Here is a 10,788-nt window from a genome sequence, read left to right on the forward strand (position 1 = left end):
CATTTTATTCATATGAAAAACTGCTTTATTGGAAAATTCTGCAGTAACTATAAGTAAAGATTCAATGTCTCACCTTTCGCAATATGCTAGGTAAAGTATTTCATTATATAAGCACAAAATATTAAAGGAAAATATTGATCTGTAATTCTTAATCAAGCTTGTCTGCCTGTTTGAGTAGGATTTCATATTCTGATTGATAAGCTACATTGCTTCATATGTTCTTAGTTAAACAGTCTTTTTAAAAATAACCAAAGAATGTGCTTACATTAAAAAGAACAAATACTTATTTAATGATATTACAAGTATTTTCTTTTTTTTTCAAAAATACCTTCAGGACTGCTTCAGTTCAGCTGATGTGGAAGTTGATAGCAGAGAGGGAGTGTTAAGCTGATTGCTTAACACTTATTGGAGGTGCTACCTGTGCCTGTATAATAGAACTGAGGTTTCGTGCAAGTAAATCTCCTGCTTCAGGGAGCATGGAAACTAATACACAAGAGCAACCCTTAGGGCACATGGCTGCAGATTTATGAGGAGGCCATACCACGAGGAGAGAGAAACAACTGCTCACAGCTTTAATAATAGAACCTTGACCTTTGTGGTATTTAAGCATGCGAGCTAGACCAGCCTGCTGTGAGCACGTGGAGCCTCTTTTGTTTGCACCCTAAATCCTTCATCAGCGTCTCAAACTAGTATTAAAATTCATTTGCAGCACATCTATCTCACTGTTAATGTCCAACATACTTTGTAAATCAAAGCTGACTATAGTTCCCTGTCATCATCTTCTGTTTGCAGGAGGAGAGGCTAGATTAAGTAAAAGTGAATTTTTCTCATTTACACATACTTTTTATTAACTTCATTCGGATTTCTCATTTTATTTCCAGTTAATTCTCTGAGTATCTCCCTCCCAATACACGAAGTTTGTTTATTATTACTTTCTCAATAGTTTCTTTTCTAATTTATCACTTTCTCTTTTTCCCCTTCTTTAGTTTCTCATTCACGTTCATTCTCCTGTTGGGCCCTTTGTTTCCATCGATTTCTGCTGTTAATCCCATTCTCTCTCTCCTCATTCTCCCTGTAGATATCCTCTTTCTGTCCTTCACTCAGTGTTTCTTCTCTCCCCCAACTATACAGATGTCCTTTCCATGTGCTGTCTTTCCCCAAGTTTTATTTATCCTGGGACAGCACTAATTGGGAATTCAGGGCTGATAGTCTCTACTCAAGTTGTGACTGTGTCACCAGAGAAATATGGTTAATGCTTTTTCCAAAATTAGCACTGTCATTTTCCTGTATTCCATCACTCATCTGACTTCCTTTTATATGTTTCCTATCATGAGCATCACTTTTATTTGAAAATATGAATGTTGGATTCTAAATTAATCTAAATTCTGCTACTTTCTGCCTCAAGACTTTTGAAGATATATGGTTTTGATTTCTCTTGCTTCTTTCTCCTATTCCTCTCTGGCTTTACCACTTTAAAAAAGTTCAAAGTCCTCCTTTCCCCTAGATGTGCCCCTCCTTCTTTCTCTATCCTAATTGTCCTCGGTATTTTCCATCTTTATTATTCTTCTATGCATTGCTTCCCTCCTTAGTTCTTTTCTTCTCTGTTTTCCCAAATTTGTTCATCTTTGCTTCCTGTAATCTTCTTCCTTGCCCCTTTATCTCCTTTCTAGAATTTGAAATTATACCCTACTCCCTAGAATTACTTCTTTCATCCTGCAGTGGTTCTCCAAATCTGCCAGTGGTATTGCTGCACACCTGTGAATGGTTACTTACCTTACGATCAATAACTGCTCCATTTTTTTTATTTCTCCAAAACAATTGCTGCCCATGATGTGCTCTTTCCCTGTAAAATTGATTACTGCAGTGCTGGTAAGGTATAGGATATTACATTTACATCAGGATCTAAACAAGTAGTGTTTACATCTGACTTGCTTAGAGGGGAAAAAAGTATGTCTGAACTTTAATGTACTTAGTGTATCACCTAGATTTTTACAACATCAATACAGGCAATAAATTCAGAGGCTGATTCTGTTTTATATGGCATCCGTTACATAATTTATCAAGTGTCAGATAAGCATACTCTACATAAGCAATCAGAAATGTTGGACTAAACTTTAGTGACATGATATAAAAAAGGGGATAATCTGTTGTCAAAACAGTTTTTTAGGCCTTCAATTTTTATGATATGTCTAGTAATATTTTACACATACTCTTTGTTGTTGTTTTAAAATAAGTTGCTTGTATTGTCTCCATAAGCTAACAATATTTGAACATATAATGATTTTCAGGTATTTAATACTATTATGTAAAAGCCTATGTATTTATGACCCTGTGGGGTCACAAGAAATCTTAAACACAAGCAGAGCTGAAACGATCAAGTTTCAACATTTGCCATGTTTTGTGTTCCTGATTTAAATTAAAGGCAACTAGCTATGAATTTTTAGAATTACATAGTTGGGGGCATTGCTAAAACTAGAATCTTAATGGTATTTCCTAATGAAGATTGGGCATTTCTAAGAAATCGGAAAGGGTGCTGAGAAAACAGATGATTCTATGTACATTATATCAAGTCATCCACGATGATCATGTGAATTCTTCTGAAATCTTTTCAGTAGGAAGCTTGCTTGTGCTGATGAACTCCAATCTACAGTGACTTAAAGGAAAACAGTGGCATTAATGAAAAAAAAAAATCTAAAAAATGTTTTGTCCGAATGATCCAAATACAAAATGCAGCAGAGAAGTAGATGTTCCTTCTAAACTGCTCAAGTCAAAGGCCTTTATCTGTTAGGAGCTGTGCCCACTGTCCTCTCATTGCCCTCACCCTGGAAATGTTGAGGATTTCTTTTGCAAGTTTGGGTATTCTACATCAGGATTGAAAACATAATTTCTGGTAAAACTATTTGGAAGAAGGGGTTGGTTTTTGAAATGAGGCTTTTTGAACCTTTGCTTTTTAAAAATATTTAACAGCCCTTTATTGCTTAAAATGTCAGGGCTTTACATTGGCAAAATTCTTCTATATATTGATGTGTCTTAAAATTTTAAAGTATTCATTTCACTGAATCCTAATTTTATAGAACAAATTCATTGGTGATTCACAGAATAAACTACTGAAAAGAGTAGATTTGCATCAGTCAATATTCATGCACATTGTGACAAATGATCCGTGGAAATTTCCTGTGGAAAGTCTGTACTTTTTTGCTCATGCTAATGTTAGCTTCCAGTTTGAAGTGCATTAATATTTAACTTGGGAGTTGTTTTTGAAAGAACAGCACTTTATTCTGTTTGTTTTGCTTCATTAGAGGTCTGAAGTTAAATCAACTGTAAATGCTAATAATTCTTTTGGAAAGAAACTGGTGACCTGTAAAATATGTTGATGTATGTAACTGGCAGCAAGTTTTATTATGAAGCACAAGAATACAATAAGTGCAAATGTATTTAGCAGTTTCAGGGTGGGGGATATTTTATTTAGTTTATTTATCTAGTTTGATTTTTTTCTAAGAATAAAGAGGACTATTCAAGAAAAAAATCCCCAAATTCCTTCAACTTGTACAGCATCCATCTGTGTTTAAATCTTCTTGGTTTTTGTAGTGCAAATGTTTACATAAAATGAATGCCAGTGTATGTTGTTGTGAAATCATTGTTTTATATTTTACGTTATTTTTATTTACATTAGTATGGTAGCCTTCAATTAACAAACTGTAATAATGTCACTGTCTGCTCCCTTTCAGTTCTAAGCCCGAAGGTGATAGGCATTGCCATAGCCAGGTATGACTTCTGTGCACGAGACATGAGAGAACTGTCCTTATTGAAAGGGGATGTTGTAAAAATTTATACAAAGATGAGTGCGAATGGCTGGTGGAGAGGTGAAGTAAATGGAAGGGTAAGACTATTTTTTTTTTTTCTTTCCTGTGTCTCATTTCTGCCTTCCCTGACAGTGATTTTGTAAAACAAATAAGACATGTTCCTACACGATAAACCTTCTTTATGTATTTGAATTCACAAGATGCAACGTGTTCTCATCTTTGTTTCATAGGAGCCAGACAGAACTCTTGCCAGGTAGCTTTCCCAGCATCTAAATTAATTGGTTATTTAATGTGACCTACCAGGCTGAACATTTGGACAAGATTATAGGGTTGGAAAATAACCAGGATTAATAGTACCGCTACAGTTGACCTTTCTTGAACTGTTTTGCACACGTATTTGGGGTCAAAAGCTCAGGTTCCTGGTGCTGTGGAACTCTCTTCAGCACTTTAACACAGAACAATTTCCCACAACTTTCTGCCAGACCACAGTGCAATGGACTCGACGACCCTTTTTATAGGAGTCTGCTGCTTTGATCTCTAAAGATGTGACTTACATGAAGTAAACCACATCTCTGCTAATATTTAGCAGAGATTTTTACGAAGTCATTTTACGCTGCACTGAGATCTGCATGGAAGTGAAGTTTCAGTTTTGACCTATAGAGGGTTTATTGTTTCAGTCTTAGTTTATTGCTTTTTAATGCAGATTAGTTGGAAGTATTTGAGGCTGCTGTTTCCGTGTGTAAAGAGCTGAGATGCAGGGTCAACGAATGCAAGGTGGAAGAAAGCTGATTGTTCAGAAGCTGGAAATGATAGTTGCAAGTCCAGTTGAACTGGATGTCCACATTTACTACTTTATACAATTTGGAGAACTTTTTTTTTTTTTGAGGTACATGAGCTTGGCTATGATCTTAAAATGAAGTGGACAATTAGACAAGAAGAAATAAGGAAGCAGAAGAAATAGTGATAATCCCATATGCATTTTACATGTGGAGGAAGGTGAACAACTCATTCTAGTGCAGCTGCCCACGTTGTAAAGGATGCCCTGTTACATGCTAGTGTTCTTTCTGATAACTTTCATAGCCTGGACTTGAGATCATAAACTCACCTCTAGAGATATTTTGGTAAGGTAGTCTAGAAGAAAATTTATGCTGTTATTCTTTCTAGTCATGTTCTACGTTTGGTTTTCAGTGCTTTCATGAGTGTTAAATTGACTCTAAATATAAAGAAGTCTAAGTGAAAAAAACTAAAGCGAATAGATAAAATAATAAGAAATACATGACATTGCTTCACTGTATGTCTTATATAATCCTTATTTGACACATCATTAATTTCAGAATGGAGGTAGCATTATAACTTATGAAGTGTAACACACTGGACTCTGCTGTCCAGTTCTGTCATATGTAAAACTTGTTTTGATAGCAATAGAATTTAATTCCATGTAAAGCAATCAAATCAGTCACTTTTTCCTCTGTAAGAGGATTCCCTGGACCTGACTGAAGCCCGTTAGATGTTTAACTCTGCATTGAAAAAATAGCAGCATCCTGACTGTAGTAAAACTACTTCTGCTCTTGCCATTTTTCTAAATGCAAAAGTTTTTTAGTTTTTTTTCTGTGAAAAAGTGGGGTAGAGGTTATTGGTCTCCCAATTGTTGTATCTGCAAGTTATTTTTTCATTAAGGGTACTTACCCTGTCTGTGTCAGGTCAGTCAAGTTTATCTTTGTTACCTTGTTAATATATTGACTGAACAGATCCATCCTTGTTTTGCCTAGTTCAGCCGTTTTAAAAAAACCTCTGTGCATCTCATGGATTTTTGTTCTGCTTTTCCCCTTTTTAGGTGGGCTGGTTTCCATCAACTTATGTTGAAGAGGACGAATGAATTGAAAACTTTCCTCTGCTGACCAGCAGTTTCAGGGATTGTAAAAATTTAATATCATCAATGTGTTATTGGTCTTGATAAGTATTTAAACAGCAGCATCTTTGTCTGTCTGAACCTGCCAGTCTTAATGTTGGGATTTATACAGAAGTTTGGGCTGACAGATTATTACCTTACCCAGAGCTGTGCAAGAAACAACCTGCCAGTTTGCTGTCACTGGGCATCAGTACCAAGTCCAACCCTCACCTTCCCAAAAGATCTCTGGAAAACCAAGTTTCTTTGTTCCTTTTCATTTCACCTCATACTACACCATGAATACTAGCAATGGCTGAATATTTAATGCCTCTCTTCTATTAACATCTGTGATAGTACAAGGAGATGGAGGCTTATTATTCCTTATCATTGCATGGAGAAAGCAGATTTCAGTCATTCTGGTGGGCATAAAGTACAGTCAGTAGACTTGTCTTGAGACAATCAAACTGCTTTGCTTATCAGCTTACAAACCATTTTACACTCACAAAAGCATACTGAAGGAAGTATGTAGTAAACATGAGTAGCATTTATGCATATGTAATTAACTAACTACTACTTTGAAGTCCTGCCTAAGTCTTCTGACAGTCTGTTTAAAGACATTTTATAAAGGTGTAATGATGCAGTATTGCTTTAAAAAACATCCTCAAAGTGGAATTGTGGGACCTTTCTTTGTTATCTTAAACCTTTTTGTGAGGTTTTTTTACTTTAGGCAGCTGACCATAAAAGTGCAAGTGAGGGTAGTCACGACAAGATGAGTTTTAAGATTTTTAGCATTAACATTTAATAAATATTGTAACCTATTCTAAAGGAGAATGGACTCATACAAGATGATGTCACTTCTCAAGAACAAAACTGTTTATCTTAACTTCTTGATTGATTCAGATGACCTTTGTATACTTACAACTCAAAACTGTCTTTTCCTAGTTAGGCAGAGAGTTTCTATCTCCTTTTGTGAATGCAAATAGAGCTTGCAGACTTTTTTCTGCCATTTCCTTCCAGGTTCCTTGGGGTGTTAATGGCAGTTCAGTGAGTAAGTGGTCTTGTTGCAGTGGTCTGAACGTCACCAAGTTAAAATGTGTCTAGGTTAGCTAGCTTGAAAGATCAGTCCTTGTAAAGTGGTGTCCACCTCTTGGTGAGGTAGTCTTTTAATAGAGGGGCAGAAGTGTTTTAGTTATAAGCTAAAATAAATTTGGGTCATGTCTTCAGATGTGCAGGTTTGAATATTAAATAATGTCAAGAATGGATTGAAAACGTGAAAGAAAATCAAGCTCTTAAATGCATTTGATTTCTAGGATAATGTTGACCAATCAAAAGAGTTAATTTATCCTGTCCCACATCCTCTCTTTTGCTTTTCCCTGTTCTCTTTTCACATAGGCATCTTGCAATTAGTGTGCACAGATACTGCACAACTTAATGCTGCAGTTTTTTCCTAATCTACAAGCAACATAATATCCACTATTTGTCCACAGAGCAGAATCTGCTACTACATTTTTGAGTGTCTTTTTGGCTGCCCCCAGTATTCTTTGCTTCTTTCTGACCTCCTAACCATCAAGAAGAATCAAGCACAACACACAGGATTCACAATAATCCGCTTCATCTCTTCAACCATCTTACCCATCTGCTACAGCCAGCACACACTGCTGTGTGACAAGGTGAAACAGAGGATCTTCTAGTTAGAAATCCTCTACTTGTGAGATTCAGCCTTGCAGATGAAATTCTGCCGATGCTCTAACTTTTCAAGGATTTACCTCAAAATTATGTAAACTGTGATTATGTTGAGTACATTACTTGATGGAACAATTGAGAGCATTTGTAAATATGTAGAATATGCATAAAAATTTTGTAAATTTTGTGTACAGCAGTATAGACTAGAGTATACAGTCTTTGATCATGTTTTGCCATGCCGTTTGATTGTCTGTTGTGAGCTTGATCCTATATTCCTTAAGCAGACAAGTTGATTCTTTCGCGGTTTTGCCTGCTTAAGGGGTAGAGGAATAGGCTCTAGGTCTGTGAAGTGTTTAGTGCTTTACTGTCATATAGTTTTGAGAAGAGGCAGTTAGATTCAGTATGAGTTGAAAAATATTCAGCAGCTTGGGTTTAGAATAATTTTGAATAGTCTCTCCATCCTAAAATTGCTGTAAAGCTTTTAAGCGATTCCTGAGTCCAGTAGTCACCCTTTGAGAAGAATAAAAGCCATAGGTGAACTTTACTTTTGTGGTATTAATCTACATATCATAGTCTGTGTTTAATGCCCTGTATTGATTGAGTTAATGCTGCATCTTAAACTATATTTTGAGTACCAAAGACTTCCTAAATATTCTGGAGTGTCTCTTTCATGTGCTGCTTTTGCCTGTGTGGACGTTTTGTTGTCATGCATTAATGGAGTTACAGTACTTTAATTTGTACTATTTTGTAAATATGTTAAATATAATAAACAGATTAATTTTTTTTGTTTAATGGTGTCAAAATGTGTAGTTGGCTAATATGAAGGTTATGCTTCGTTTATCTCACTGCCTTCTCATTGTGAGAAGTTGATAATGTTCTGGTTTTGTTTCCCAGATTTATATAATCCTTATTTAGCTGTAAAACTGAGCTGTCAATGTAAACAGGATGGTATAGCTTTACTTGAGAGCTTTTTATTGTCAGGATAATTTGCCTTGTGCCCCTGTGCCACATCCAACAAGGTGGTGTTTTGTTTTATTTTTGTTTGTTTGTTTTGTTTTGTAGATTTTAAATTTTTATTATTTATTTTTTTTTTAGCTATAGAGTACCCTGTGGAATCAATCATATACTATGGATTTTTGTCAAAGATACTTGTAGGTTTTTTTGGACTGAAAAGAAGTGGTTCATAAGACGTTTTATGTATCATTTTTCAGAGCAATGTCTTTTTTCTTTCACCTTTTTTCTCCCTCTGTCATATGTAGATTAACATACAAATTCAGGCTGAATTGAGCTTGTTTGAAAATGCAGTCTGTCTAATTTCATGGGCTACTTAATAACCTTTTCATGATGTAACCCATTCATGCATTTTTTACAATGTAACATTCATTATTAATAGGTTTATAAAATAATTTCTGGACAGGTGAATTAATTCAGCAAGGTCAGTGATGATTCAATTGCAATGTTGTTTTTTTGTGTCCCTTCTATTTTTCAGTAACAGAGATTTTCTTGTGGAACTGCCCTTCTAACAGATAATTATTAAACTTAATGAGGCATTTACACATCTCTGCAGATGGAAGGCATAATTTTCCTGTCATCCATGAACATATCACATAACTTAGAGTCACACCTAATGCAGGATGCAAAAATGTGTCTCAATTAAATTCTCTTGTTAACAATATCACTCTCGGTCACAGACGTTCTCCTTTCCCTTATAAGCAAGAAGAGATGTGTGTCCTCCGATGGGTGAGAAATTGAAAAAGCACTGTAATTAGGGCATAAGAACCACTTGTGACTGTGTTCTGAATAATTTTTCCAGTTGTAAGGCTTAGAAGCTTATTTGAAAATCTCAGCTTGAAAAAAAATCCGTCTTGAACAATGAAAAATGATGCCAACCAGGATTCCTTTTCCCTTTGCCTCACAGGCAAATTTGAGATGCTCTGTGAAGGAGAAGGACAATTCTCATGGTTTTAGCAGTTTATAAAGGTGAAGACAGAGGTGCTGTCTAAAGTGGTGCTTGTTTAAACCAAATGCCCAGCCTCAGATGCAGGCTTTGCTCCACTGACTTAGATGTTCAGTGCAAAAATATTTGTTTCTGTTAAATCTGGTCTCTTAGCTAGAAATTGGGCTGCTGAGAGCCTTACATTACTATTTTGTCTGAAATTCAAATTGTTCTGTCCAGAGCACTGCTTATTTCATTTGAGTGACAGAGGAAGCACTCCCTCCCTCTCCATTTCGTTGCTGAGCATGGCATTATATGACATGGAGTATTTCTTTGGTTAGTTTGGGTCATCTGTTTTGTGTCCCCTCACAACTTCTGTTCATGGAGGGCATGGCACAGAGTAAGAAACAGAGAAAACCTGGATTCTCTGCATTGCTGTTCAACAACAGCTAAACCCTCAGCAAGTTGTCAGCACTGGTTTTGTCACAGATGCAGAAACCCAAGACTGTAAGAGCTGGAATGATGAAACTCAGCACCATCTTGGGCAGAGCCAGTAGAGGAGGCGTAAAGGGAAAGCGACAGGTGGAGATGCTGCGTGTATGTGTGATGCGTGGTCAAGTAGCAAGCTGCTTCTTGAGGTGTGCTGTGGAATTTTGACTCTTTCCTCCATGTCCACTAAGTGGAGGAAGGGTAGTTTTGAGTCATTTAACTTGATAAAGCTGTGAGATGAGATGTTAATGATACCCACTTTTTCACAAAATACTGAAATGTATGCTGCATGTATAATTAGCTAATAGAAATATAGAAAGGATTAAGCATCAGAAATTGAGTGTGGAAGGGTGATTCATTGCATTATCATAGCAACTTCCTTTTGAAGAACAAAGAGTCGTTTGTTTTTATAGCAAATGAGATTTGGGTTTCTAATTTAATTTTATAATTCTTGATCTGCTGTAGTGTATTCTGCCCATTCATTATAAGGATCTCTGCTGCTTACATGACTGTGAAGTTAGATTTTGTTTAATAACCCTACCGAAATGTTTGAATTATTGGTGATTTTTTCCTGCGTTATGATTTTCTACCTGATAACGTGCTTTTTGGAAAATATGTGAGTTTATTTTAAAATGTTGCAGTTTGACCTTAAGTAAACTCATAGTTACAACAAATGGCAGGTTCAGAGGTGGCTGTTTGCCAAGGGGCATGAGGCTAGTTTACTTCTTTCAGAACTGGGTTTTTTATATTAATAGGTAACATATGGCTTTAGGAAGAATCGAAATAGAGAAGATCAGAAAACAAGTAAAAAGCTGATACCACACTATATGTAGTAGAAACAAACTGGTGTTGATAAATTTTCTAAATGATATCCCAAAATATTAAATGTCTATTGATAGCATTGAATCGGAAGTAGAAATTCTCTGATGTTTCTGTATGGGAAAACATTTGCTAATGTGGTCCTAATTAAGGACCCTTGCACTTGGTTC

At 35.9% G+C, this 10,788-nt stretch overlaps 1 protein-coding gene across 1 annotated transcript in view; it reads left to right on the forward strand.

The window, feature by feature from the left end:
- Positions 1–8,244, forward strand: part of VAV3 (vav guanine nucleotide exchange factor 3) — a 157,990-nt gene extending 149,746 nt beyond the window's left edge. The window contains exons 26-27 of the mRNA XM_029963247.1: positions 3,729–3,880; positions 5,638–8,244. Of these exons, the coding sequence (XP_029819107.1) occupies positions 3,729–3,880; positions 5,638–5,679 (194 nt within the window). The 3' untranslated portion in view covers positions 5,680–8,244. The remainder of the gene's footprint in view (positions 1–3,728; positions 3,881–5,637) is intronic.
- The last annotated feature ends 2,544 nt before the right edge of the window (positions 8,245–10,788 follow it).

This window comes from Manacus vitellinus, unplaced genomic scaffold (genome assembly GCF_001715985.3).
Source record: "Manacus vitellinus isolate BGI_N305 unplaced genomic scaffold, ASM171598v3 scaffold_56_pilon, whole genome shotgun sequence".
In the NCBI taxonomy this organism is placed as follows: Eukaryota; Metazoa; Chordata; class Aves; order Passeriformes; family Pipridae; genus Manacus; species Manacus vitellinus.